Source organism: Strix aluco, chromosome 1 (genome assembly GCF_031877795.1).
Source record: "Strix aluco isolate bStrAlu1 chromosome 1, bStrAlu1.hap1, whole genome shotgun sequence".
NCBI lineage: Eukaryota > Metazoa > Chordata > Aves > Strigiformes > Strigidae > Strix > Strix aluco.
The window spans coordinates 519,312-546,305 of NC_133931.1; the positions used below are offsets into that span (position 1 = coordinate 519,312).

The window sequence follows — 26,994 nt, forward strand, 5'->3', positions numbered from 1 at the left end:
GGGGGCTGGGGGCGAGGACTCGGGTCCCAAACAACCGCTCTCCAGCTGCTCCTGTGGGCGCTTCTGGCCTGTTCTGCTCCTCCTCTGGCAGAGGGCTGAGAAATGAGCGGCGTTGCCTGTCACCAGCCTTTAACGAGCTCTCCCTTTACAGCCTCAGCAGCATTGAGGATCCCAGTGAAGGCGAAACTTCCCTTGGTGTGCAGAGAGCTGCTGCTGGCATGGGCTTGGCCAAGGAGTTTAGACTTCACCTTGCCCTGGCCTCTGCCCGCAGCACCCCAACTTCAGCAAACCTCGTAAAGGTTTGGCCACCCCCAGCGGGAAGGAGCCACTTTATGGTCAGAGGTGGGTACGTGGCCCTCATAGGGCAGCAGGAATATACTGCTCCCCCTCGGGCTCAGCTCCCGTTGAGCTACCTCAGCTCTGGGCTGGGGTAGCTGCGTGCCAGGGCCGTGCTCCTCCCTCAAGGCGCTGCCCTGCCCCGCATGTCGGGTCGCTGCATCTTCTAATCTTGGCAAATGCCTTCAGCACTAGCGTGGCCAACAGGGACAGGGAAGGGATCTGACCCCTGTGCTCGGCACTGGTGAGGCCGCCCCTCGATTCCTGGGTTCAGTTTTGGGCCCCTCACTCCAAAAAGGCCCTTGAATGACTCGAGCGTGTCCAGAGAAGGGCAACGGAGCTGGTGCAGGGTCTGGAGCACAGGTGTGATGGGGAGCGGCTGAGGGAACTGGGGGGGTTTAGTGTGGAGAAGAGGAGGCTGAGGGGAGACCTCCTGGCCCTCTGCAACTGCCTGAAAGGAGGGTGCAGAGAGGGGGGCTGAGTCTCTTGAGCCAAGGAACCAGCGGCAGGCCAAGAGGGAATGGCCTCAAGCTGCGCCAGGGCAGGGTCAGACTGGCTCTTAGGAAGGATTTCTTTGCAGAAGGGGTTGTTGGGCGTTGGAATGGGCTGCCCAGGGCAGGGGGGGAGTCCCCATCCCTGGAGGGGTTGAAGAGTCGGGCTGACCCAGCGCTGAGGGATCTGGTGGAGTTGGGAACGGTCAGGGTGAGGTTCATGGTTGGACTGGAGGAGCTTCAAGTTGTTTTCCAACCGAGATGATTCTGGGATTCTGTGATTCTGTGAAATAGGTGCATCCAGGGGTGATGGGCTGGGCGGGCAGCAGGGTGCGATCAGCAGCTTTTTAAAAGGTGTGTTCGGGTCCTGGCCTCTCCCTGGGGCTGGATTTTAAGAGAGTGTTGTTGGAGAAATGATTTCTCTGTGGTGAGAGTCCCTGAAACCCCAAAGGGCTGGTTGCAAGAGTCACTGCAGCCGCTAAATAATCATCTGCTCAAGCCAAGCAGCCTGGTTCAAACACCGAAGGGTGCTGGCATGGAGCAGCACCCGCCTTGTGTGTCTGTCATCGCAGCGCTCCCGCCAGAGCCTGCCCGTGCTGAGCAGCACGAAGGGGCTGCTCTTCTCTCCTGCACCCCGGGGCTGCCTCCATCTGTAGGAGAGAGGACCAGGGCTTGTCTCGCCCTTCGCAGGTGCTGTGGCCATGAACGAGATGCAAACAAGCCACTCTGCCTGCCTGGGCACCTCGCGGAGCGGCTCCGGGGCTGGGCTGGGTGCCGGTGTGCGTCGGCCGTCTGCACTGCCCACGCTGCAGTTAGTGCCTGAAACGGCACCGGCGCCCCTCGGCCTTCAGCCCAGCTTCTCTGCCATGGCCCAGCCGTGGCGTTGCGACCGCAGGTGCCCTCGCCCTGCAGAAACATTCTGGCAGATGAGTGATACCTGCATTTGCCTTAAAGCACTTTAAATTTATGGGGGTGTTGGGGTTAAACCCCCACCTGAGGCAGGAGGGGCTGCAGGCTTCCCGGGAGGGAGGGCAGGGACTGCCCTTCTCTGGAGCTGCTTCTCCAGCCACCCGCTTGCTCTCTGCACCAGCAAAACAGCTACAGGTTCCCCTGGAGCTTGGGTCGGCCCACGGGGAGGAAGCTGTGCCCTGATTCTCAGTTTTATCCTCTTGTGGGTTTTTTACAGGCTATTATTAGCCTTAGGAGAAAAAAACAAAAGGCTGGAGGAGCAGCGAGCTCAAAGGGCTCTGGCATCCCTTGACAGTTCATTTATCAAATCCCAGCGGTGAAGAAAGGCCGTTCCCTTCTCCCGAGCGGCTGGAACGGCGGCGTTGGGTGCAGCGGGCGATGCCCCCGTCTGCCGCCGCGCTGGGCCCCGTCCTCCCCTCGGAAAGCTGCTGCGCGGGCGGAGGGTGCCTTCTGCGGCGGGGAGACATAATGAGGGGAAACAGGTTGTTATGCTGGATGGCAGGGCTGCTATCTGATTAGCGTTTTATTTAGACCACATGTGAGAAGAAAATTAAACGAACCCGACGTGTTGGAGGTTGGTTGAGGCCGATCGGGGGTTGCCCCGCGGCCATGCTGGCGCTCCCCGAGCTTGCGGCCCTTGCCCCGTCCCCTCGGGGTGTTTTGCGCAGCAGCGGCCACGGTTTGGGAGATCTTCGTGCAGATCCCCCCTCCCGGGAGCGGCCGCTCGTGCTGCCTTTGTGGCTTTGGGCTCGTGCAGCCAGAACTGTCTGTTCTCGTCATCCTCTTCCCCCTTAACGACTCCTGGAAGAGCGGCACGGGCAGATCCTGGCCAGACCCCGCGCCGTAACGCGGGGAGCGCCGAAGGAAACTCGAAGCAACTGGTTGGAAGGAGGCGTAGGAGCCAGAACCGCCTGCTCTTCCTCCCCGAGTGACTCCGAACAGCGGTGGGGACGCAAACCGGAACGTGCTGAACCACGGCCAGGATCGCTGCTCCCTCCGTGGGGCTGGATGAGCCCCCCCGCCGCCGCTGGCCTGGGCTCCTGCCTGGCTGCTCCCATCGTGCTGATGATGCCGGAAGGGAACCGTTGGGGTGCAAAGAGCCCCCAAATCTTTGTTGTGTGAAAAGCCGACGTGCCAGTCAACACCCACGTCCCAGAGGCGGGATGGGAGAGCCCCCCCAGCCCTTCTCTCCTGCAGCCCCTCAGGAGCAGCTCTGCCCAAGGCTGGCTCCCTCCTGCTGCCGCTGATTGAGCTCAGTCTCAGGCTTTGCTGGGTGAAGCTTGGTAGGGTTGTACCAGAGGGGCTTTCCCGCTAGTCCGAGCCCATGGCTTGCATCTCTGGGGCTAGTCTGGACGCGGGCAAGCTGGCCACGCTTCACTTCACTCCCTTGGGCGCACAGCCGGTGGGTCACACGCAGCGTCTGCGTCCTCAAGAAAGGAAAAAAGCTCCTTTTTTTCGCCGCCGGCACACGCACGCGCCGGGTTGGGTTTCCTAGAGCCGCTTCTCTGGTCACCGCTTGATCTGGCAGGTGTCGGTGCGGAGCAGCCAGGCCCTGGCTGTGTGTCCCCGGTGCCGTCGGCCGCTTTTGGGGGCGCAGGGAGAGGGGCTGCGTCACCCCAGGGACTGACCTGAGGGGCGGGGAAGGGCGCGGGGCTCTGCTCCGAGCCCTGGTTCCGCTCCTGCTGCAGGGGCGCAGGCCATGGCTGCGCCTCCATGAAGTCATCGTGGAGGGATGGATGGAGGGGGAGCCGTCTTTGTCCAAGGCGCAGAAAAACCGCAGGGATGTGAAATTCCAGCCTTGTCCCAGGAGCTGGTTACAATATCAAAGTAATTTCCTGTACGCGTTTTGAATTCTAAGTCTTCATGATATTTAAATGCCAAAGAGAGATGGTAAAGGTGAATATGATAGCTTGGCAGGAAAGGGAGCTTGGAAGACACGGGCTTTTGTTGGAAAGGAAGGAAGTGTCTATAGGACACTGTGGAAAAAGCAAACCTTGTGAATGAACGGCTTTAACCATCTGTCTTGCAGGAGCAGCCTCTGGTTGTGTGGGGGCTTAACCCCCTGCGCTCGCCTCGGGCTTTTTAGCTCTTCCTAAGGAGCAGGAGAGCCTGGAGGCGCGGGCCAGGAGCTGAAACCTCGGGGAGGTGCGAGTGGAGCAGGAATCCTGCAGCCGGTGTGCGGGGGCTTTGCTGGGAACGGTCCCTCCTGAGGAGCCGCCCGTGAGCGCCGGGCTGGTGCCGGGACGTTCCGTCAGAGCTTGTCCCCAGCCAAGGGGCTGGTGGGATCCTCATCGGCCTTCACTGGCCTGTTGTCTGTGAATGTCTCCCAGGAGGCTTTTTTGTTGCTGTTTTCTTATGCTGCAGGAGAATAAATCCCCGTGCAGCTTCCTCAGACTAAATTACAGGTTCACCTGCACACAAGATTTGAGTGTTGAGGTTTAGGGAGTTTTTCTTGCTCTGCAGAAACGTTAGCGGTCCTCGCCATACTGCAGGAGGCGGGCGTCCGTTAAGCCAAGGCTGGAGTGTGCGATCCAGGTCAGGCTTTGGGGGTGGGGGGCTCCCCGCCAGCGAGGGCAAGAGCCCCAGGAATGGACTGAGAGGGCTGGAGATGCACCGGCTAATCAGGCCAGGATTAGGCCGATTTTGTTGAGGGGCAGGGAGACCAGTTCGGCCTCCTGGGGCTGGACGGAGTGAGAGCTGGTGAGCGCCCCGTGCTGTGGCAGTGTGCGGTGAGAATTTGTGCCCTCGGGAGAGCATGAGCTCGGGGCTGGGCGCGGGGCCCCACGACCGGGTGTCTGCTGAGCGCCGGCGCCCATGCTGAGCTCGGCTGCGTCCAGTGGCCCGGACGGAGGCCGTTGCCTGGCCCCTGCGGAGCTGAGCTGCCCGCAGGCAAACAGGCAGCAGTACGTGACGCGGAGCCCGGACCTCCCCGCGAAACCCACCGCCCTCATGAAAAAAGGAGCCTGGGTGTTGCTCCCGGTGGCTGGAAGGGATATTCAAGGTGAGAGACTCGCTCTGTGGCAGGACCTCCCTAAACGGAGGCGCTTGCACATCGCGGAGAGATTGTGGTGCGGCTCAGCGACGGGAAGCGCGGCAGCGCCTCGGGCTCTCTCCAGCTGAAAACTGGTTGAAAAACTCCAAAGTCCTGTGTGGCCGGACTCCAAAACAGTTAAAACCAGGGCTGTTACGTGTACCAGCAGATTGGCACGGACAGCTGGTGGAAAATGCTTCTGCCTAAGGTTTTCTTTAATTAGTAATTAATTCCTTGTTGTCCTGTAGTTTTCGCGATGCATGAAGCGTGCTGGAAGCCTCCCCACCAGCCTGGACTTCTCACAAGAGCTGAGCGAGCGAGCTCGGCACGCAGCCGCCGTCCTGCCTCTGTTTGCTGTCGCTGACAGGAGCTCGATGGCTCCTCCGGGCAGGTTTTTCAGGGCAGACTCGAGGTTTGGGCACCGTCTGCCCCATGGGCCCAGAACCGGGTCACCTGACCGGCCCCGGAGTGCCCCGTGCACGAGAGCAGCAGGACCAGGCGGCTTCTGCTGGGGCTTGCGGGGACGGAGCAGGAACCTCTTGTTCTGAGCACTGGACGTGGCTGTGCCAAGTGGAGAAGCAAACCGGCGTTGTTCTACTTGTCCCCTTTCCGGCTCCTCGTGCTTTGGCCGTGGGCAGGTGCTCAGCTTTGGCCCTGACAGTGCTTCTGGAGGAGCCCCAGCCCTGCTGCTGATAAAACACTCAGACCAGCCTGGTACAAAACTGGCGAAAGCCTCGGGGTCTGGCCTGGCTGGGTGTGATTTCCCTGCGTGTGGTGGGCTGGTGGTTATTTTCCATCGTTAGTCTCAGCTTGGGTTGTGTCTCTAAGGCAAGCTGGGCTCTGGGGGGCTCCTGCAGCTGCTGGAGGACGTGGCTGCAGTGGAGCCCCAGGGGTGCCCCCACCCTGCAGCCTCCTGGGGCTCGGAGGGGGGTGACAGTCCCTTGGCACCACAGCGTGGCCCATCCCTACGAGAAGCCAGAATAGCAGGAATCCGGCTCATAAGCTGGAAGACTTTTGTGTTGAGACACTCTTAATAGTTCTGTTTTCTTTGTGTGTGTGGTAACTACATTCCTCTTGCTTGTATTGAAGGCTAAGATTTATCCATTGCTAATATTTGTTTTGTTTTGACAGGATAATGTATGTTTCCCATATGTTGCTCTGCGCTTGCAGCAAAATAATCCCTACCTATAAAATATTAATGCAAAAAAAACCCTCCTTAAAGTAGTTCTGGACTTCTTTACTTTTCAGTCTATTGTCTTGGATCACTTTAACGGCGAACGTCACGGTGTAAATGGAAGTAGCAGTGAGTTATGGGCTCGTCTCACTCCAGCTAAAGCCCTCGCATAACTCATCCCGTCCTCAAGCACCCGAACGCCTCCCGCGTGGCCCAGCGAGAAGCTCCCTCGCCCTGGGGCCTGCCAGGCGGGCAGGGTGCAGGCAGGGCAGGCAGCCTGCCCTAACCTCACCGCCGTGCCTCTCTCCCCAGCCGCGCCGTGGAGACGCTGAAGGTCATGCTGGCCCGGGGGGGCAGCGAGGAGGTCGCCCGGGCCGTGGGCAACGCCGGCGGCTGGGACCTGATGGCGAGTCCGGAGAGGCACCATGACGGCGTCGCCGCGCTCGCCGGGTAAGGCGCCGCTTCTCTGCAATCTCCTCTTGCTTCGGTGCAGGAACGGCACCGTGGCCCTTGGGAGGGGGGTGCGCCGTGTCCCCGGGGTGCTGCCGTGCCTCAAAGCCCGGCGGAGGGTCCCGCGGTGTCACCGAGGGACTGGCGAGGGGCTCTGCCGTCCTTCCCGCGGCGGCTGCGTGACCTCGTGCCAACGGTGGCGAGTTTGGCGGGAGGTGGCGAGGCCGAGGGACGGCCCCAGCCCGCGGCCCGGTTCGGTGCAGCCCGGTTCAGCCGGGGACTTCGCTGTCCCTCCACCCAGCGCTGTTAATAGCTCTTGGACGGCTGCGGAGGAGAGGAGCGGTTTGGGATTTTCCAGTATTTGCAAAAATGTTTTATTGAACCTCCCAAACACTTGAGAGTGTCTCATCCCAAATAAAAACGTCCCTCCTGGCCAGGCTCCGCCGGAGCAGGCTCCTGCCAGGGTGCCCGGCTGCGCTTTGTCCCCAGGCGAGCGGGTGGCAGGAGGGGACGATGCCAGGCCACAGCCGCTGGCTTTTCTGTTTTCTTTTCTCCCAGCTGTCCACGTGCAGGTTCTGCACAGCAGCCGGACGCGGAGACGTGAAAGACGGGCAGCACAGGCAGCTCCCTGCCCGCTCGGCTGCCCGTGGCCCCGCTGCCGCTCACGGTGCTCAAAGCACCCGGGGCCGTGGCTGCTGGTCCCTGGCATATTTTTCCAGTCTAAAGCAAAACAAGAGTCTCGCTTAATATTGCGTATGTTCAAGATAACAAACTGTTCTTCATTTAGAAAGATGAAATTCTCTATCACAAGTCCTTTCAAAAAGAGTAAAATTATCTTGTCAGAGGAATATTCGATATTTTGAAGCTTAAGCACTAAGCACCCCTCAGTAGAAATTAATGTGACCAGTTTCTCTGTAACACTTTTGATGTCATACACTGACCTTTTGGGGTCTTCATTAAGAGTAGCTGTTGTGGTTTTCAAACAGTGGCTACCATATTGTTATAATATATTTTCATTATAATCATATAATTATAATAAGGCCACTTGTCCTCGGGGCACGGGAGGAGGCAGCACCCGCCGAGGCGCGTTGCGGCAGCCCGTGGTGCAGGGATCCGTGCCAGCACCTCACCGCGCTCAGTTTGCCTGCAGACCCCAGGGCGGGGGGTGCTCGCCAGCTTCCTCAGAGCCCCCCCTCGGGGCAACCTGTAGCCCCCTGGTGCGGGCGGCCAGCACGGGTGACACGTGCCCCTTCTCTTGGCAGTGCCATGGCGCGACACGCCGGCCCCCGGCTCCCCCTGATCGTGAAGAACCTCATCCCGACACTGAGCAGCGTCTTCGACAGCCAGAGGATCACCACCACCGCCTTCCTCGCCGAGGTGAGCGGGGGGGCTGCGCGGCGCGGCCGGGCCACCGCTGCGGGCTGGCTCCTGGCCCTCTGTCCGTCCGTCCGTCCGCGCCCGGGATGAGGGTTAAGCTGCAGCGGGGCTCTGCCCGTCCTCCTCGGCTTCCCGACCCTCTGGTAGAGGGGATGGCAGAGAAGCGCTCACAGGAGTCCAACTCTGAACACATCACCGCCGTGAGCCAGCAAACCGTAGCTCCGTCCTGACGTACCACCCCCAGGAATGAAGTGACTCAAGTCCTTTCCCCTCGCCGGCGGCGCAGCCAGCAGACTGTAACACTATCTGCCCATACATACCACCTTAAAGCCCTGGGCCACTCGAGGAGCTTTTGTTACATAAAGGAGCACCTTATGCCAACAATGCAGAACTATATCCCCCCTTATAAACCACCTTTTAAATTCTCAGCTGCTTAAGCAGCCTGGGATTAAGGCACTGTTTTTATTTTCTGTTTGGCTGGGGGAGCTGCCGGCCCGGCTCTTGGAGCCTGTCCCAGAATCTGCTTTAGTTTTGGAGTGTGGTTGGCTCTCTGCATCCTTCAAGGGTTTAAAATAGCAGCTTTGCCTCACCGTGGAGCTGGAGGGGAAGGAAGCAAATGCCTGTGTCTCCCTCTCTCAAAACTGATGAGGTGAGAGCTCAGTCCCTTTTCTCCCGGCCGTGCCAGTGACGGAGATGACAGAGGGGAAGCGAGGAGGGGAACGGAGCAGCAGCAGGATGGGCGGCACGGGGCTGCTGTGTGGCAGCTCCCCCGGCTCTGATAGGGTCCCCCTCGGCGTGGCTGTCACTGCCTCGTCCCGGCAGGCTGGGGGGGGCTCCATGACAGCCCCCTGGGACCCAGGGGGGTGCTCTCGGTGCCACCCAGGGGTGTCCAGCCCAAGCTCTGTGCTCGCACCATGGTGCCCACGCCTGGGCAGGGTCTCTCTCAGCCCCGGCCTTGGGGGTGCACACAGGGAGCCCCCTGCCATGTCTGGGGCCTGGAGCAGCCCCCCGACCCCCCCCCTAGGGCCGGGGAAGGGGTAGGGGGATATTCTACCAGTCCTGGGGATGTTCCCAGGGGCTCTGAGGAGCGTTGGGGGGCTCTGGGTGTCCCCGCACCGCTCTGGAAGAGCAGCTGGTTTTGCCGCTGGCCAGTCCCCAGCCTGGGGGGTTGCACTTTGACCCTCCACCCCTGTAAATATTCTGACTTCTCTGTAGCCAGCCAGGTCAGGTGATCTCAGGGGCGAGGGTTTAGCTTTGGCTTAGGGTTCATGGGTTTCTGTTGGTGCTCGCCTGGCTTCCCCTTTCTTCCCAACCTGGGGAGGCCTCAGTTTTCTTAATTTACATGTTAGGAATTATTGCAGGTTCCCCAAATCCAAGTGCCTGCCCCGGGGTGCGGGGCCTGAGGGCTCCCCCAGTCCTGTCTGTGGGTGAGGCAAGTGTAGAGTGAGGGCCCGAGGGGAGCCGGGGGACAAACCACGTCTGCCGGGGCTCTTCTGCACCGTGAAGGAGTCAGAGCATCTGCAACTCGGCCGTCGCCTCCCTTGTGGTTCGCGGGGCCCTCTCTTGTCACTGCTGAGACTTTTTTTCTGCTTCAGCTCCTCAACAGTAACGTGGTGAATGACCTGATGCTGCTGGAGACGGTGATGGATAACATGACGGGGAGGCAGAAGGACGCCTGCACCTTGGTGCGGATGCTGGCGCTGCGCGGGCTCGGCAACATCGCCTCCGGCTCACCCGAAAAGGTGAGAGCGAGCTCCGTGTGCTGGGCCTGAGAGCCCAGGCTGGGAGAAAAGGGAGCAGGAAGCCCCTGGGAGATGCTGCTTGTCAGCAGCGGCAGGGGGGTTTAGGCAGGACAGTCGGGCACCCCCTCGCCCTGGCGACAGCAACTGCAAAACCGAGGTGGTGGCCATCCTGAGCATCGCACCGCCACAGGCAGATGCTGCGGGGCTGCTCTGGTGCAGACTGGCTGCTTTGGGAGACACCCGGGGAAAAGCCTGGCTTTGGAGGAAAGCCTGGCAACCTCGGTGGGAGGCTGGCTGGCCCAAACGAGCCGGGTCACCCGTGGGGCTTGCCCACGCAGGCAGCAGCATCGCACCTGAGCCCATCGCTCTTTCCTGCTGCTCCGGTGGTTTTGCCACTGACAAATGGATCCTTCAAAGAAAAGTCGATCCCGTCCCAGCGCTGGGGTTCAGGCAGGTGGGTCGGTGCCCCCACACTCCAAAGCGGTGGTTTAAACCCCCTGTTCTGCCCGGGGAGAGGAGTCGATGCCACAAACCCCGCAGGCGTAGGAGCCGTGGGCCGCTGCCCTGACCCCGCGGCTCTCCTCACCGATCAGCGGGGGCTCAGTGGGCCCCCCCGCACCGCTGCTCACCCTTGCCAAACCCCGGGGAGAGCTCATGGGCAGGCCAGCCCCAAGAAAATATGCTACCGTGATGCGCTGGTAAAACATAAGTCGCTCCTAAAAACACCGTTTTGGTGGCGTAAACCCGGCCAGAGCCGCTGTCTGGCAGCATCTGAGGTCAGGGCTGCGCGCGCCAGCGCTGCCTTGGGGAAGCAAGAGCCCAGCAGTGAGTGCAGCCGAGTTTCCACCCTCCCGGGGCGCGCTGCCGGTGCTCCTGTCCGGGATCTGCTTGGGCAACCCGGCGCGACGGCTCTGGGCGGGCTCCTACCGTCCCGGGGCCAGCAGTCCGTCTGTCCGTCCTCGCCCCCTCCCAGCTACGCTCCGTAGGCTGCACCGGACAGCACGGCGGAGTTTGCAAAGCCGAGTGCTCAGGATTAAATGCCGACAGACTTAACGTGGCTTAAGCAAACTTAATTTCCCCCTTTGCTGCGTAGACACTGGCTCTAATTACACAGTGAAATGCCGCGGTGATGGTTCCAGTGGGAGGGGAAGCGGTGGCAGCCGTGAGCAGTTACCGCCTTGCGATGACTGTGCCGAAGACGCTTTGCCCACAGCGGCTGTAATTTAAGTCGTCTTCCAGCTCCTCCTGGCTGGAGCCTGCTGTGGAGCACCCAAGGGCCTGGAGACCACGTTTCTCGCCACTTCCCTCGCAGGTGAGGAAGCACGGGGCCAAGCTCCTGGCGTCCATGGTCAATGGCATGGATGACAAAGACGACCCCCACAACCTGGTTGCGCTCGAGGCCATGTCCAGTCTCTCCAAGCTCCTGGATCACGTGGAGGAGAGAGACATCCAGTCCATGCTCCTCCACATTGCCATCAGGATCCGGCCCTTCTTCGACAGCGTAAGGCAGCGCCCAGGAAAGCCGAGCTCGTGTTTTTTGTCGCCTGCTTGGATGCCGCGGGGTCAGGGGAAGGAGGCCGGGGCGCCACGGCCCCAGCTGGGAGCGTGGAACGGGGCGGTGTAAGGACGCGGCCCCGCCGGGGAGCGTCGTCCGCTCGGGCTGCGGCTCCTCCCGGGTAGCAGGAGGCTCCGGGCACGGGGATGAGCCAGAGCGGGGTTACAGGGGTGCCTGAGGCAGGAGCGAGGGCTGGGGGAGAGGGGGGAAACCCTGGGGGTGCCTGTCCCAACGGCTTTCACAGCCCTTAGCGGTCTCTGTCCCCCCAAAACCCCTCCAGCATCTCCACGGCGAAGCTTGATGCTTTTCCCGCTCAGCCCGTCCCTGCTCCTGCCACAGCCCCACCGGGAGCATCCCCCAGCCCCAGCCAGGCCCTCACTGTGCCCCACGCTCTGGCTTTGGGGGTGTCACTGTCAGCGTGAGCAGAACTGCAGCCAGGGGTTACCCAGCTCCCTCCCCCGCCGTGTGTGTGTGACTGCTCTGCCCCTTCCAAGAGCCAGGGGGGTGCAGCATGGAGCCCCCCCAGCACCTCCCGGGTGCTTCCTGTGACAGCTGGTGGGGGGCCCCAGGTCAGGGGGAGCAAAATGGGGGTGACGGTGGCTGAAATCTGGGATGGAGAGGCAGGGGGCTGGGCTTTTGTGGAGACGTTGGGTGGGAGGGAGAGAGTTTACACCCCCAACAGAGCCTGTCCTCAGCCCACGGGTGGTTTTGTTACTTTCTGGTGAAGAATTGTCTCAAATAGTTTTCAAAAACAAAGAAAGAAAGCTGAGGCCCTGCAGCCGAGGAGTGGGGCAGCCTGGGAAGGAGGTGCTGAGGGTTCAGGACAGACAGAAGTGCTAACAAGGGCCAGGCCAAGAGGGAATGGCCTCAAGCTGCGCCAGGGCAGGGTCAGACTGGCTCTTAGGAAGGATTTCTTTGCAGAAGGGGTTGTTGGGCGTTGGAATGGGCTGCCCAGGGCAGGGGGGGAGTCCCCATCCCTGGAGGGGTTGAAGAGTCGGGTTGACCCAGCGCTGAGGGATCTGGTGGAGTTGGGAACGGTCAGGGTGAGGTTCATGGTTGGACTGGAGGAGCTTCAAGGGCTTTTCCAACCTCCATGATTCTGGGATTCTGTGGAAGCATTTCTCTTACTGCCTCCCAGCCTGAGAAGCGAGGGGGTGGGTGAGGGGAGCGGCCCCGCCAGCCGTGTCCCCTGGTCCCCACTGAGCCCTGCTCGTCCCCTCTGCCCGCAGGAGCAGCCCGACCTCCGCCAGTCGTCCATCGTGCTCTTCGGCAACCTGAGCAGGTTCAGCGAAGGCAACTGCGAAGTCTTCTTCGAGCAGATCCTGAACGGGCTGGTGACGCTGCTGCTGCACCTCCAGGACCCGAAGCCGGAGGTTGTCAGAGTGAGTCTCCCCGCTGCCCGCGCCGGGGGAGAGCTCTGGAGCACACGCTGCAGCCTCCCCTCTCTCTGCCCCAGGCCTGCAAGTTTGCCCTGCGCATGTGTGGCCCCAACATGGGCTGCGAGGGGCTCTGCGACATGTTCCTCAACCACCTGCGCGAGGAGAGGAGCCTGCACTACGGCGAGTTCATGAACAACGTCTGCAAACACCTGGTGAGCTCCCGCCCGGGCCCCTGGCACTGGCGCTGCCTGCGGGGCTCGTGTCGGGGTCCTGCCCCTGCGTGTCCCCCCCCCTCCCCAAGCCCAGGTTTGTCCTCAGCCTCCCCACGAGCTCTGGGCTGGTGTCCTCGGGCTGGTGTCCTCCCGGGTGATGTCCCTGAGGCCGGGGCCCGTACTCCTCCTCCTGGTTTGTTGGGGATTGAGCGCAGAACGGCGTACGCAAATAAAACCATATCGTTCTGGTTTGCTTACGGGGGGGTGATGAGCGGGTTTGCCGGGTCTGCGGCAGGTTGGGTGAGAGCAGGGTGGGGGTTACTCGCAAGAGGAGCACAAATACGAGCCCTAGGGCGTCTTTTGGGGAGAAGTGAGGGCGGACTGGGATTTTGTCGCAGTTTGATAACGATGCCTGGAGGGTTGTTTGAGCCTGTGATTGGTGGAGAAAGGTTGGGTGGGTGAGTGAAGAATGAAAAGGTCAATTTATTGTTGTTCCAGTGTTGATGACCTGTGAAAAAAGTGCAGCCAACCAGTAGAACACCCGTTCATTGTTGGTGGCCAAATAACCTCCCTCACCTACTTTACCACCCTCCTCATCCTCTTCCCCATCACCAGCGCCTTAGAAAACAAAATACTCAACTACTAAAAATAATAGTTTACAAAAACCATCAATCTCATAAACCAAAGAATGAAGACCATCCCTCTTCTTAGCGTTCCACCAAAACACCTCAGAAAAAGGGGACTTAAACCTCTACCTCCAGCTCCCAACCCGGTGTTTTTGCACTGAACTATTCCCCGAGCTCCCCCCTGATCTGCCCGGTGACTGTTTCCCTCCCAGATGCAGAGTTACCCCGAGATGCTGAACCGCCTGATCCTCACCAACCTCTTCTACTTCAAGAGCAACTGGGTGGACATCCGAGCCGCCGCGCCCATGTTCATTGGTGAGGCTGCTCCCGCGCCGCTCCTCGGGCTCGCGGGTGCCCTCTCGTCCTCTCGTCCTGCCATCGCTTTCGGTCCCGGCTGGTGCCTCCGCATCCACCAACCTGCACCTTGCCATGCCCAGGCCTGGGGACAGACACATGTGTGATGTCCCCAGGTGGTGCCGGCACCCCAGGAACTCTTTTCTCCAGCCGTTTGCCACCGACGCGTGGCAACACCTGCCCGTGACCATCTGGGGTGGGAAACATGTGGCCAGGTCGTGCTGTGGGTCGGGTGCCCACCCTGCCTGGACGCTGGTTGCCCGTGGGCTGCACAGACAATGCCCTCGGTGGGGTCTATTGGGGGTGTAAACTCCCTGCCACCCAACAACTCCACAAAAGCCCAGCCCCCGCCTCTCCATCCCAGATTTCAGCCACCATCACCCCCTGCACAGACATTGCTCGGAAGGTTCCGGGTGCCTGCCCCCAGCTCAGGGTGTTTCTGCCCTTCCTCCCTCCTGAGGAGGAGGGAAAGGCCCAGCCTTGCTTTTACCCCTTGAAGGTCACGTGTGGGGCAGGTTTTGCTGCTTTTGCTTTGCTCTCAGATGCGCCCAGCGATGCTTTGGGACAAGTTACCGGAGCTGCGGGCAGGGGAAGCGCCGCCAGGCGTCTCCTGAGGGTGCCCGTCCGGGTGTTGCGTGTACAACACCCACGATGGTCCTCGCCCCAGCGGTTGTTTCCATTGAGCCTCCGCACAACGCTGCGGGAAGGAGTGACCTGGTGCCCGGCAGCGTGTCGCCGTTACCCGTCTCCTGGGCTGTGGGGCGGGATCCAGACTGAGCCTTGACCCTGAAATTCTTCCTCAGGCTTCCTCGTGCTGCACGTGGACGAAGAGCACTGTCAGCAAGTGGACCTGGACCAGCTCATTTCGGGTGAGTAGGTGCTGCTGCCGCTGCTTCCGCCGCTGGGGAGCGGGGACTCGCCTCTGCCCGACGCAGCCGGGGCTCAGCCCTGCGGGATGGGGCTCCCCGGGCTCCGGGATGGGGGTCCCTGCCTGAGGCTCCGGCTCGGTGCAGCCCCGGGGCTTCGGGCCATCGCAGGGGGACGAGGCTGCAGCGGGATCCAGCTCTGCCCCAGGCAGCACCTGGCTGCATCCCCGCGTGAGCTGGGGGGACATGGGGAACGTCCCCAAACCTCGGGCCAGCCCGCGGAGCCCGAGCTGCGGCCAGGACGAGTCCGGCACCTGCGGGCAGTGGATGGGGTGGGGGGGCCTGGGCTGGGAAGCCAAAGTGCTGCGAGGGGGTGCAGCTCACCCAGCAGCGGGGCTCTGCCGGTGGGTGCCAAGTGAACCCCAAAAACCCCGCGGCCGGGCACGAACCCCCCGGGCTGCGCCGCGAGCTCCGGTGCTTGGCCCGGTGGCGGCTGTCGGGGCGGTTTGCAGTGGCTCAGCGTCAGCAGCGTTCGTTCGTAACGTGTTAACCGTTGAAAGGCAGAGTTAAGGCTCGTTATGAAGGGCTAATAAAAAGTCGACTTGAAGCTGGTGGCATTTTGGAGCAGAGTTAAGTAATTTTCCTGGATTTCAGGGATTTTTTCCCTGTCACTAGTGACCTCATAGTATATAGTAATGCATGGAAACTTTTGGATTGTTCCAAGTGAGCTTAAAAAACACTAAAAAAGGAAAAACTATCTTTCCGTTGGCTCCCTGAGCCCTTCCAGAAGAAAGAGGCCTGTCTGTTTGAAACAAGTGAAAGATAATCTGCCTGCGTGTGAGTAATCGCTGGAGCGAGCAGGCCTGGATTGGGTTGCGCGAGCTTCCCGTGTTGAGTGGCTCAGCCCCGCGGGGTCCGGGGGGGGCTTCGGCGTTCCAGGACCCCCCCCCACTGGGGCACCCCCGTGGCGGGGCCCGGCGAGGCACGAGGATGCTGCGAGCGGGAAGCAAGCGGGCACATAAATCAGGGGAGCCTGGCTCGCCGCGGGAGTCGGGGGGATCGGGAGGGAGGCGAGGGCTCTCCTGCGCCGGGTAAACAAGCTACTGGAAAAATATTATTATACTTTTACTGCTAGGAAAAACTACCTGGATTGTTTTCTTACTACTGGGAGCCGTTCCAGGCATTAGGAAATCGTGCTGATAGGGGAGCCTTGGCCCGGCGAGCGTCTGCACGGCCCCACGGGCCCCCGGGGACCCAGCTCCCGGCTCTGCTCCCCCCTCCCTGGCCCCAGACCCCCGCGCTGGGGCCCTTCCCCTCCCCGGGGTGTTGCAGGAGGAGCCCCACCAGCTTCAGCCCCGCGCCCCAGGGGCGAGGGGGGGCTGGGGTGCCTCTTCCCCCCCTGGGGTGTGCAATGGGGCTGGCAGAGGGATCCCTGGGATGGGAGCGGGGTTTCTCCTTCCTCGGGGTGATGGAGCAAAGCCAGGACGCGGCGGGGAGGGTCCCGGCGGGGGGGGCGGGCAGGGGTGGGTGGGTGGTCCTGCAGCTCCCAGCGTGGTTGTGTTCTGCTCCTTCTAGCTCTGAACCTGCTCCTGAAGGACCCCGTCCCCGCCGTCCGCGTGAAGGTGGCAGAGACGCTGGGTCGCCTCGTCAGGATCCTCTGAGCCCCGGGGGCCTCCCCCCCCAGCCCCGGCTCCACCGCAGCAATAGTTGGGGGGCCCCCCCCACCCCCCCCCGCTCTGGGCACTGCCACGTCTTCCTGCATCGAGCCCCCACGGGAGCCCCATCATCTTCCTCCGCTCTTGCCCAGGCCCAGCGCCTCCATCGCCCCCCTCCAGCGCCAGCGTGGCCCGAGGACACGGTGGGCTCACGGCTGGACGGGGGGATCCTGGGTGACAGAGGGTCCTGGGGTGCCCTTGGTGGCAGCGTGTGGGGGGAAGGGGCTCCCCCCATGTCTCCTGCTGAGCCGGGAGCAGGATGGAGCCTGAGCTCCCCTTCCCCTCTCCCCACCTCCCGCTGCCTCCAGCCCCTCGTCCCACCCTGCTGCTCCCCGATGCTGAACCCAGGGCCCTCCCTGGGCCCCCCCCGGGGCCCTACTCGATGAATGTGACCGTCCTCTCGACACAAATGTACAGAAACGTATTTTTAAATAAAGGTCTTTGCTCCTCCAGCGTTGGGGTGGGGTGAAGGGGGGGGGGGCGGGGGAGCCGGGTGGTGGCCGGAGCCCCAGGGGGAGGGAGCAACACGGCGGCGGTGGGGGGAGCTGCTGCCAGTGCAGGGAACCCCCTTGGTGGAAGATGCTGGGTCTCTCCTCCCCCCCCTTGCCAAAAGCGAAGCCCAGCACCAGCCCCAGCTCTGGTCGGGGCATCCCCCCGCCCTGTGCTGGTTGTGCCCCCGCTCCCTGTCACAGGTTTCTGTCCCTGCTCTGGTCACCTTTGGGCTCTTTTTCTGTTGCAGTTCCTGCTGCTCCTGGCCCTGCGCAGCTCCCTGGGCTCCTCTGCTGGGGTGTATGTGGTATGGGGGGGGCAGGTAGGGGGCTGGGCAGGTGCCTCTGCAGGTGCTTCCTCCCCAACCAGAAGCAGCCGAGGGAGGGGTGGGGTGACAGCAGTCTCATCGCATGACCCAGCACCATCCTCCTCCTTAGCACTCAGCAGCGACACCTGCATCCAGCAGCACTTGCAGTGTTGGCGGTACTCCTGCCGTCAGTAGGGCTCAGAGTGAACAAGCCAAGGCAGAGGAGAGCTGCTGTCAGAGAGGGAGCTGGGGGGCTCAAGCTGCTCTTGCCCATGACCCCCACGCTGGGACAAGCCCAGGAGACGTGGGACCCTGCAGCGGGGGCCCCCTCCGCCCCCTTCTCGGCTCCTGGTACCCCCCAGAGGGTCCTGGCCGGTTCCCCCCAGGCCCACGGCGGGAAGGGCCGGTTCCTGTGGCTGTGTTGGCCTGTGGCCAGCGCTGAGCTCAGGCGTGGGATGAGCTCACGGTGGATGTCGGGCCACTGAGGGCAGCATGTGGGGCTCCTCGGCCGGGACCATGAGGTTGGGGGGTGGCCAGGGCCCCACTCAGGGGTGGGGGGAGATGGGGTGACGCTGGGGTTAGAGGGGTGCTGGGGCTGGGGGGGGCATGAATGCGTTTTGGGGCAGGGCTGGGGCTGGCTGCTTGCCGGCTCCTTGTGCCGGGTGTCCACAGTGTCAGGGGGTGTCGGGGCAGCTGAGGGCCCCCGTGCTGGTGATGCCCCCCCACCATGGTTGTTGTACGGAGTGGTGGGGTGTGTGTGTGTGTGTGTGTCTGTGTGTGAGTGGGATGGAGCTGCTACGTGGGGGGGGCAAGTGGAGACCCTGGGGAGGGGGGCTGAGGTCAAGTTCAGCCCCTCTTCTGCCCTTCCAGCCCCCCCATCCTTCCCCCCACCCTGGGGGACTCTGGGGAAGGGCGGATGGTAACAGCAGCCACTGTGCTGGGAGCGAGGGGTGGTGGTGGGGGGGTTCCCTGGGGAGCCAGAACCTGACAGGTCCTGCCTGCTCAATGCAGGACAAAGCGACGCAGGGTTGTACCCAAAAAGAGTTTAATGAGAAAAGTTGGAGCAGGAGCGATGAGCTGGTGGTCCCGGCGCTGCCCTTCGCCTGCGGGGTGCTGGGGTGGGTTTGGGGGGTGCCGGGGTGAGCAGCAGCTACGTGTAGAGGCGGATGGTGCCGTCGGCGCCGGAGGAGAAGACCCAGGGTTGGGTGGGGTGGAAGAGCACGTCGAGGACGCCCAGGTCCAATGTCACCGCGTGGCCCTTCAGCACCTTCACGGGCACCAGCAGCGGGTTCTGCAGCAGGTCGCTGCGGGGGGAAAAAATGGGTCAGCACAGGGTTGGGGTACCCCCAGTCACCCCGCCAAGTGCTGCCTCCCCCCCAAGGACTCGCCAGAAGAGAGGGGACAGAATCCCAGAATCATGGAGGTTGGAAAAGCCCTTGAAGCTCCTCCAGTCCAACCATGAACCTCACCCTGACCGTTCCCAACTCCACCAGATCCCTCAGCGCTGGCTCAACCCGACTCTTCAACCCCTCCAGGGATGGGGACTCCCCCCCTGCCCTGGGCAGCCCATTCCAACGCCCAACAACCCCTTCTGCAAAGAAATCCTTCCTAAGAGCCAGTCTGACCCTGCCCTGGCGCAGCTTGAGGCCATTCCCTCTTGGCCTGCCGCTGGTTCCTTGGCTCAAGAGACTCATCCCCCCTCTCTGCACCCTCCTTTCAGGCAGTTGCAGAGGGCCAGGAGGTCTCCCCTCAGCCTCCTCTTCTCCACACTAAACCCCCCCAGTTCCCTCAGCCGCTCCCCATCACACCTGTGCTCCAGACCCTGCACCAGCTCCGTTGCCCTTCTCTGGACACGCTCGAGTCATTCAAGGGCCTTTTTGGAGTGAGGGGCCCAAAACTGAACCCACTCATCGAGGGGCGGCCTCACCAGTGCCGAGCACAGGGGTCAGATCCCTTCCCTGTCCCTGCTGGCCACGCTAGTGCTGATACCAGCCAGGATGCCATTGGCCTTCTTGGCCACCTGGGCACACTGCTGGCTCATTATCAATCCCCCCCAGGTCCCTCTCTGACTGGCAGCTCTCCAGCCACTCCTCCCCAAGCCTGTAGCGCTGCTGGGGGTTGTTGTGGCCCAAGGGCAGCACCCGGCATTTGGCCTTAGTGAAACTCCCCCAGTTGGCCTCAGCCCATCGCTCCAGCCTGGCCAGGTCTCTCTGTGGAGCCTCCCCACCCTCGAGCAGATCAACACTCCCCCCACTGACCGCCCCCCCCACGTACTTGTAGACCATCCCGTGGCAAACGATGACCGTCCCGTCGTCTGAGGCAGAGGCGAAGAGCGGGTAGTGCCTGTGGAAGGCCACACTCCGCAGCGCTTTCTTGTGGTGCCTGCACAGATGGTGGCCGCCATGTCAGGGCCAGGGCAACTGGGACAAACTGGGACCCCACTGCGAGCAGCTCGAAGCAGCCCAGCACCCCTATACAGGCTCTGCCCCCACCCCGAGCCCCCCCTGTAGCCACCATCCCCCACACCCTGGTGCACGGGGGCCGCCCAGGCGCTGGGCAGGGACGGCAGCTCCTGGCACGGCCCCATCCCGCTGTGGGGTCCCAGGAGAGGAAATGGCCCCCGCGGGGTTTGGGGGTGCGGGGGGGGTAGCGGGGAGCGGGCAGAGCCCCGGGGCTCACCGCAGCAGCTGGTACGGTCTGGTGGAGAGATCCAGGTCGAACCAGGCCAGTTTGCTGTCATAGCTGCCGCAGATGATGTTGTCGCCTGGGAGAGGGAACAGGGTGTTACTGGGGACACTGGGGTGTTATTGGGGACACCAGGGTGTTACTGGGGACACCAGGGCTTTACTGGGATCACCAGGGACACCAGGGCATTACCGGGGACACTGGGGTGTTACTGGGGACCCCAGTGCATTACTGGGGACCGCAGCGATCCCCAGGGTGTCCTGGCAGCACCCCCAGCCCCACCCGCAGCCCCCCCGGGGAGCGCGGGGGCCCCACGTACCTGCGGGGTGCACGGCCATGCTGGACACCCACTTGCAGTTGGTCATCAGCTTCTTGGTGAGCTCCTGCTTGAGGAGGTTGTAGACGCGGACGTAGCGCTGGGTGGCCACGAAGAAGTAGGGGCGCAGGGGGTGGAAGAGGACGCGCTGCACCAGCCCCCGGCTCTTGCGGAAGGGGCTCTGGCTCCAGCGTTTGCTGCTCTGGTGAATCAGCACCTGCCTGTTGCCGCTGTCGGCCACCACGCTGGCGAAGTAGTCGCCTTTGCCGTGCCACGTCACCTGCTTCACGGCCTGCGGGGCAGCGCGGTGGCCACGGGTCAGAGCCCGCAAAAAGTCACAAAAAAAACCCCTAAAAGCCCCCCCCGGCGTGTCCCCGTCACCTTGCTGTGCTGGACGAGCAGCCGGACGCCTCTGGCGTGCTCCTCGGCGCTGGCCGGCACCCAGTGCACCGGCTGCACCCGCTCCTCCTCCGGCGCCACGTAGGACTCCAGCAGCTGGTCAGTGGCCCCGTAGAGCAGCTTGTCCCCGAGGCAGGGGTTGATCAGCAGCACTGACTGCTCCCTGCGGCGGGGGGCGAGAGCGGGGCTCAGGGTGTTGCCGAGGAGGGGAAACCACCCCCCGCTGCGAGCCCCAGGCCACCCCGGGATGGTCCCAGCACAGGGGGAGGGAGGCGTTGGGGCCTTCTGGGGGCCAGCAAAGAGGCGAGAGGGCGTGCGGGAGCGTTGGCAGGGCCCAAGCGGCCCAGGGAGGATGGTGGGGATGGACTGGGTCCTCCACAGATGGAGGAATGACGGAGAAGGGCCACCATGAGAAGAGTGAGGGCCACCACAAGAATAGTGAGAGCCATTACAAGAAGATTGAGAGCTGCCGTGAGAAGAATGAGGGCCACCACAAGAAGAGTAAAGGCCACCACGAGAAGAGTGAGGGCTACCATGAGAAGAGTGAGGGCCACCATGAGAATGAGGGTCACCATGAGAAGAGAGCTACCATGAGGACAATGAGGGCCACCACAAGAAGAGTGAGGACCACCATAAGAAGAGTGAAAGCCACCATGAGGATGAGGGCCACCATGAGGAGAGTGAGGGCCATGACAAGAAAAGCGAGGGCCACCACGAGAAGAATGAGAGCTGCCATGAGAAGAGTGAGGGCCACCACGAGAAGAGTGAGGGCCACCACACAAAGCGGGAGGCAGGGTGACAGTGAGCAGAGGCGGCTTTGCAGACTGCAGCTTGGTTGCCCTCGCTGCTGGGGGTGCCACGTGTTTCCTGGTGCCCCTTGGAAGGCCGGACGGGCTTCGGGAGGGGGAAAAAATGCTGCAGCTGAGGCAGCTGCCGGCTGGAGGAGGGCGAAGGCCATGTAGGGACACTCACACGCAGACGGCCACCAGGCAGATGGTGGGGTTGGGGTTCCAGGCGACGCTTTTCACCACACCACCCACAGGCAGGGTCTTCATGCAGCGAGCCGTGCACACCTCCCAGAACCGCACCGTGCCGTCGTCAGAGCCTGCGGGACAGCACAGGGTGGGCCAGGGCCAGGCACGGTCGTGTGCCCCCCTGCCCCTGGGACAGACTCCCAGAATCACCTCGGTTGGAAAATCCCTCGAAGCTCCTCCAGTCCAACCATGAACCTCACCCTGACCGTTCCCAACTCCACCAGATCCCTCAGCGCTGGCTCAACCCGACTCTTCAACCCCTCCAGGGATGGGGACTCCCCCCCTGCCCTGGGCAGCCCATTCCAACGCCCAACAACCCCTTCTGCAAAGAAATCCTTCCTAAGAGCCAGTCTGACCCTGCCCTGGCACAGCTTGAGGCCATTCCCTCTTGGCCTGCCGCTGGTTCCTTGGCTCAAGAGACTCAGCCCCCCTCTCTGCACCCTCCTTTCAGGCAGTTGCAGAGGGCCAGGAGGTCTCCCCTCAGCCTCCTCTTCTCCACACTAAACCCCCCAGTTCCCTCAGCCGCTCCCCATCACACCTGTGCTCCAGACCCTGCACCAGCTCCGTTGCCCTTCTCTGGACACGCTCGAGTCATTCAAGGGCCTTTTTGGAGTGAGGGGCCCAAAACTGAACCCACTCATCGAGGGGCGGCCTCACCAGTGCCGAGCACAGGGGTCAGATCCCTTCCCTGTCCCTGCTGGCCACGCTAGTGCTGATACCAGCCAGGATGCCATTGGCCTTCTTGGCCACCTGGGCACACTGCTGGCTCATTATCAATCCCCCCCAGGTCCCTCTCTGACTGGCAGCTCTCCAGCCACTCCTCCCCAAGCCTGTAGCGCTGCTGGGGGTTGTTGTGGCCCAAGGGCAGCACCCGGCATTTGGCCTTAGTGAAACTCCCCCAGTTGGCCTCAGCCCATCGCTCCAGCCTGTCCAGATCTCTCTGCAGAGCCTCCCTACCCTCGAGCAGACCAACACTCCCACCCAGCTGGGTGTCGTCTGTGCCGGGGGCTGCCACGACTCAGCTCAGCAATGCGGGGCTTGTCCCGCAGCCGCAGGGAGCAGCGAGAGAACCGCAGCAGCCCCCAGCGCCGGCACTTCCCCGGCAGCTCCTCCAAGCACCACGAAGGCGAGACGTGACCGGGGGCTGCTGCCGAGAGAACAGGCCCCCACCCCGTGTCTCTGCCCGCGGTCCCCCCCTCCGACGCGCACGGCTCCCGGCGCAGCTGCCGTGCTGGCGGCATGCCTGCCTTGGCTCGGCGTGGCACGGCCCAGCGGCGAGGCGCAGGCGGGCAGCTCCCCGGGCAGGCTTTTCGGCGGGAGCAGGTAGCCGCCGGCATGCGCGGCGTGGCCCCGCAGGTCGGGTTTATTTTTAACGCCTGATCTCAGCCACTTTCCCAGCCCGGGGCCAGGAATTCCACGTTGTGCAACCGACCGGCACGGCGGCCACCGGGAGCTGGCAGCCTGGAAACTCCAGCGCTATAAAAAGCACATGTGCCTTTGTGGGCTGTTAAACTGCCATCTGCTCTCAATCTCCAGCCCCCGGGCAGCCACGCCGCTCACTCCTCCAGCCTCACTTTCTCCACTGCCGAGTGGGGAGGGATGAAGGCTCCTGGGTGGGGTCCCGAGAGCGGCTGGAAAAACCCACGGAGCCTTCTGGAGGCAACACGCCTTCCCGCAGCCCCGGGGACGCGCGCTGCCGGCTCGGGCAGCCGCAGGACTCCCAGGGATGTTCCCAGGCTTCCCCCCACCCCGCCCCGAGCCGTGGCCGCGCAGCGGTGGAGGGGGCTGGCGGGTTCCCCGGCGCAGCCCCAGGTTTCACACGTGTGGGGTCACGTTGTGCGGGGGGGCGAATCCTTACCTGACACCAGCCACTGCCCGCTGGGAGAGATGCTGAGGCAACGCACCAGGCTGGTGTGCCCATGGTAGACCTGGGGAGGGAGACGGGAGGTGGGTGAGGGCCCCGCACAGCTCTCTGGGGACCCCCCACCCCAGCCCCGGCACTGCCCCGTGTCCAGCAAGGAGGGCGAGAGGCCCTGAGGCCATTTCTGGCTGGAGGAAAGCAGAGATCTGTGTGTCGCTGACCCGCCCCGGCATGACCAGACCTGGGGCTTCTCCTCTTTTCCTGGGTCCCCTGCTCTGCCCACCTGCAACAGTCCCATCCCCATCCTGCCCACCCGCAGTGGTGCTGGAGCCACTTGTGCGGGCACACGTGGCTCCATGCAGCCACTTACCAGGGCCTGGCTGGTGGGGAAGGGCTGCAGGTCCCGCGGCTTCGGCAATTTGGGGATCAGATCCTCGGGGTCCACGTTGACCTGCGAGAGGCACAACCAGGCTGCACTTCAGCCCCCTCCCCACCGTGGGGCTGCACAGCGCCCCCCCAGCCCCAGTGCATGCTTGGGGGCTACGAGCCGGATGAGGACATGGCCCCGTCCCAGCTCAGGAGGGTCAGTGAGGGGCTCCGAGCCTTTAGGAGCACGAGGGTGTGCCCCTGGCTAGCTGGGTGGCATCGGGGCAAGCAGAGGCCACGCTGAAACGGGGAGGGGGGGTAGGAGAAGCCCTGACCCGCATTTTGCGCTGGCGCGGGCAGAGGTAGAGGTCGAGGCAGCGCTCGAAGCGCTCGTGGATGAAGCGGGTGTAGGCAGGCACTGCCCGCAGGCACCGGTACTGCTGGGGCACGAAGTTCAGCTTCCGCTCGGCTGCTTCCTGCTGCTCCCAGGCCAGTTGCTGTGGGACAGAATGGGGGGAGGTGGCTCAGCGGGGCTGGCAGCAGCCCTGGACGGGGAGGGGGCGCTGCTGGGCCCCCCCCACTGCTGGCAAAGCCCCCCCGAGCTCAGCAAGAACCAACCTTGAGCTGGTTCCTCACCGGCCACCTCTGTGAGTCCCCCCCCACCTGCCTCCAGCTGAGGCCTCCAAACCCCATCAGGATTCTGCTGCCCTCACCCCATCAGGGTTCTGCTGCCCTCACCCTGCCAGGATTCTGCTGCCCATTTTTGGCCCCCCAGCCCCCCCGTCTCTGGACGCAGCGTGCCCGGAGGAACCCGCAGCAGGACACCCCGCTGCAGCTCAGCCTGGAGGCCGTACCCCCGTGTCACAGGGACACCTCCCTCCCTGTGAGCTGCCCCCACTTCTCTTTTTTCTTCCAGGGGCCGAGGAACTTTTGCTTTCCTTTCCCTTCCGACATCCTGACTCCTCTCGACACGACGCGGTCTCCAGGTGCCACTCTGAGGCGCAGCATTTCCCCCGCTGCCCCCCCAGCTCAGCACAGCCCCTCCCCGTGCGCCCAGAGCTTTCCCCTGCGTCTCGCGGCCACTCACGGCCCCCTCCTCACCTCCTCCTCGCTGAGCAGGTACTCGGGGGGGGGGTTGTAGGACTCCTCGTGCCCAGGCAGCTTCATCTTGGGGGCTGGGACGTGCATCTTGTGGCGGCCCAGGATGGAGTTGGGATCCTCGTGGGCCCAGAGGTCGTAGTACGTTGGTGTGTCGTCCTTGGGCTTCCGCGGCTTGATCCAGCCCATCTTGATGGCATGGACCAGCTTGGAGACCTGTGGGACAGCAGGAGATCAACGCCGGGAGTCCCCATGCTTGGGGAGGAGGAGGTGCGGGATGTGAGGGAAATGAAAGCCACTGAGCATGGTTCTTGAGCCCAGGGGGCTGCACCAGACCGGAGGACTTGGCACGGGTTTACATGTGGCAGGAGCTGAGGCACCGCCAGCCCTCTCACCTTCTCCTTCTCGATGAGGGAGGGGATGAAGCTCCGCTTATCCGCTGGGCGATTCGTCACTGGGTGGATCATGACCTCGTGGGTGAAGAAGTCAACGGCCGGCTGTGGGGACACAGATCTGCGTGGCAGTGGCAGTGTCGCGCTGCCCCTGCCCATCCCGGGGCAAGGAGGTGCTCGGAGCGAGCGCAGAGGGTGAGCCATGACCGTACCTCATAGGGATTGAAGTGAATGTCCCCAAATTGCCCTTTCTGGAGCCGATGCACCAGCTCCACCTGCTCGTCCGTCAGCTTGATGTCTGCCCCCGTCATCTTGTCCTGGACCGTCCGCCTGCGGGGAACCGAGCGGGGCAGGTTTAGGGCTGAGCTGCAGCCCACAGGGGTACAGAATCCCAGCATCCCAGAATCCCAGAATCATCCGGGTTGGAAAAGCCCTTGAAGCTCCTCCAGTCCAACCATGAACCTCACCCTGACCGTTCCCAACTCCACCAGATCCCTCAGCGCTGGCTCAACCCGACTCTTCAACCCCTCCAGGGATGGGGACTCCCCCCCTGCCCTGGGCAGCCCATTCCAACGCCCAACAACCCCTTCTGCAAAGAAATCCTTCCTAAGAGCCAGTCTGACCCTGCCCTGGCACAGCTTGAGGCCATTCCCTCTTGGCCTGCCACTGGGTCCTTGGCTCAAGAGACTCAGCCCCCCTCTCTGCACCCTCCTGTGGCCTGTGGCCTCCCAAAGGCTCCGGAGTCACATCACAACACCTCGGGGTCCCCAGCCCCGTGTTCTGGGGTGTTTCAAGCCCCTGCGTGCGGACCCAATGCGGCCACCCCCGACGTGCTCACCAGTAGTCGGGGTTCTCCATCTTCTCCAGGAACATGTCCAGCTCGTCCTTGCTCCGGATGGGCTTGTAGATCTTCTTGCCGTCCAGGTTGTAGCCGATGTGCGGGAAGTCCTGGTACCACTCCATGGGGATGTTGCCCACCGTGTTGCGAATGTCCTGGAGGGGAACGGAGGGACGTGGGGTGAGGGGAGGGCACGGGATCCCGCTTCACGCAGAGGCACCCCTGGGCGCCAGGGGGAGGAGCGCAGGAAAGCCGTGGGACATCCCCCCCCTGCTCAGCTACAGGGTGAACCCCGGCACCCGGGGCTGAAGTGGGGTGCAGCGGAACGGGGGAGGCTGGGAGGGCAATGACTGAACCCCAGAACTGCAGCGGGCTGGGGGGGGGCCGTGCTGACCCCCAACCCCCCGCACGGCCACAGGCGCTTCATCAAGGGACCTGCAGCCCCTTTGTCCGCGCTCGGGGCAGAGGGAAGCAGCACGGGCTCGTTTACCGCAGCAGGAAGCATTGAAAATCCTTTTAATTGGCTTGACGAAGGGGAACGCGGGAGCGCGGGGGGCTGTGGGCTCTGGCAGCGCCGCGGCCCAGCGCGTTCCTGCCTCCGTCCCTCAGACACCACCGGCCTCACATTTTCCGACTGCCAGCCGCCAGGCCCGCTCCCCCCTGCACACGCACGCACACGCTGCCTGTGCCGGCAGCAGGCAGCTGCCCGCAGCGCACCAAGAGCTTCACGGCCACCGGGCTTGGTGTGTGGCCACGAGTCCGTGGCTCCGCAGCAGCCCTCGGCATCAAGGACACATTTCAGAAACGCCGCTGGGCACCTCCTGTCCCCGACACCAGCGGGAGCGTGGGGGACGGCTGCGGAGAGGAGCCCTGACGCTGCATGGAGCCACGGAGGCGACGCCGGAGCTGCTCCGCTTCTCTTCCCGAGGGGG

At 63.1% G+C, this 26,994-nt stretch overlaps 2 protein-coding genes across 5 annotated transcripts in view; one reads left to right on the forward strand and one right to left on the reverse strand.

The window, feature by feature from the left end:
- The window catches only part of MROH1 (maestro heat like repeat family member 1), a 61,391-nt gene extending 45,034 nt beyond the window's left edge, over positions 1 to 16,357 (forward strand). For all 4 annotated transcript variants that reach the window (XM_074824977.1, XM_074825158.1, XM_074825072.1 and 1 more), the window contains 9 exons: positions 6,314 to 6,451; positions 7,714 to 7,828; positions 9,424 to 9,570; positions 10,883 to 11,071; positions 12,355 to 12,507; positions 12,582 to 12,716; positions 13,555 to 13,657; positions 14,500 to 14,565; positions 16,138 to 16,357. In XM_074824977.1, coding sequence (XP_074681078.1) covers positions 6,314 to 6,451; positions 7,714 to 7,828; positions 9,424 to 9,570; positions 10,883 to 11,071; positions 12,355 to 12,507; positions 12,582 to 12,716; positions 13,555 to 13,657; positions 14,500 to 14,565; positions 16,138 to 16,223 — 1,132 coding nt within the window. In that variant the 3' untranslated portion in view covers positions 16,224 to 16,357. The remainder of the gene's footprint in view (positions 1 to 6,313; positions 6,452 to 7,713; positions 7,829 to 9,423; positions 9,571 to 10,882; positions 11,072 to 12,354; positions 12,508 to 12,581; positions 12,717 to 13,554; positions 13,658 to 14,499; positions 14,566 to 16,137) is intronic.
- A 1,744-nt stretch (positions 16,358 to 18,101) lies between these two features.
- The window catches only part of BOP1 (BOP1 ribosomal biogenesis factor), a 65,503-nt gene continuing 56,610 nt past the window's right edge, over positions 18,102 to 26,994 (reverse strand). The window contains exons 4-16 of the mRNA XM_074825460.1: positions 26,063 to 26,217; positions 25,437 to 25,554; positions 25,228 to 25,329; positions 24,836 to 25,048; positions 24,070 to 24,231; positions 23,739 to 23,819; positions 23,366 to 23,435; positions 21,446 to 21,578; positions 20,456 to 20,636; positions 20,078 to 20,366; positions 19,753 to 19,837; positions 19,348 to 19,455; positions 18,102 to 18,377 (exon numbers count right to left, since the gene is read on the reverse strand). Of these exons, the coding sequence (XP_074681561.1) occupies positions 18,224 to 18,377; positions 19,348 to 19,455; positions 19,753 to 19,837; positions 20,078 to 20,366; positions 20,456 to 20,636; positions 21,446 to 21,578; positions 23,366 to 23,435; positions 23,739 to 23,819; positions 24,070 to 24,231; positions 24,836 to 25,048; positions 25,228 to 25,329; positions 25,437 to 25,554; positions 26,063 to 26,217 (1,851 nt within the window). The 3' untranslated portion in view covers positions 18,102 to 18,223. The remainder of the gene's footprint in view (positions 18,378 to 19,347; positions 19,456 to 19,752; positions 19,838 to 20,077; positions 20,367 to 20,455; positions 20,637 to 21,445; positions 21,579 to 23,365; positions 23,436 to 23,738; positions 23,820 to 24,069; positions 24,232 to 24,835; positions 25,049 to 25,227; positions 25,330 to 25,436; positions 25,555 to 26,062; positions 26,218 to 26,994) is intronic.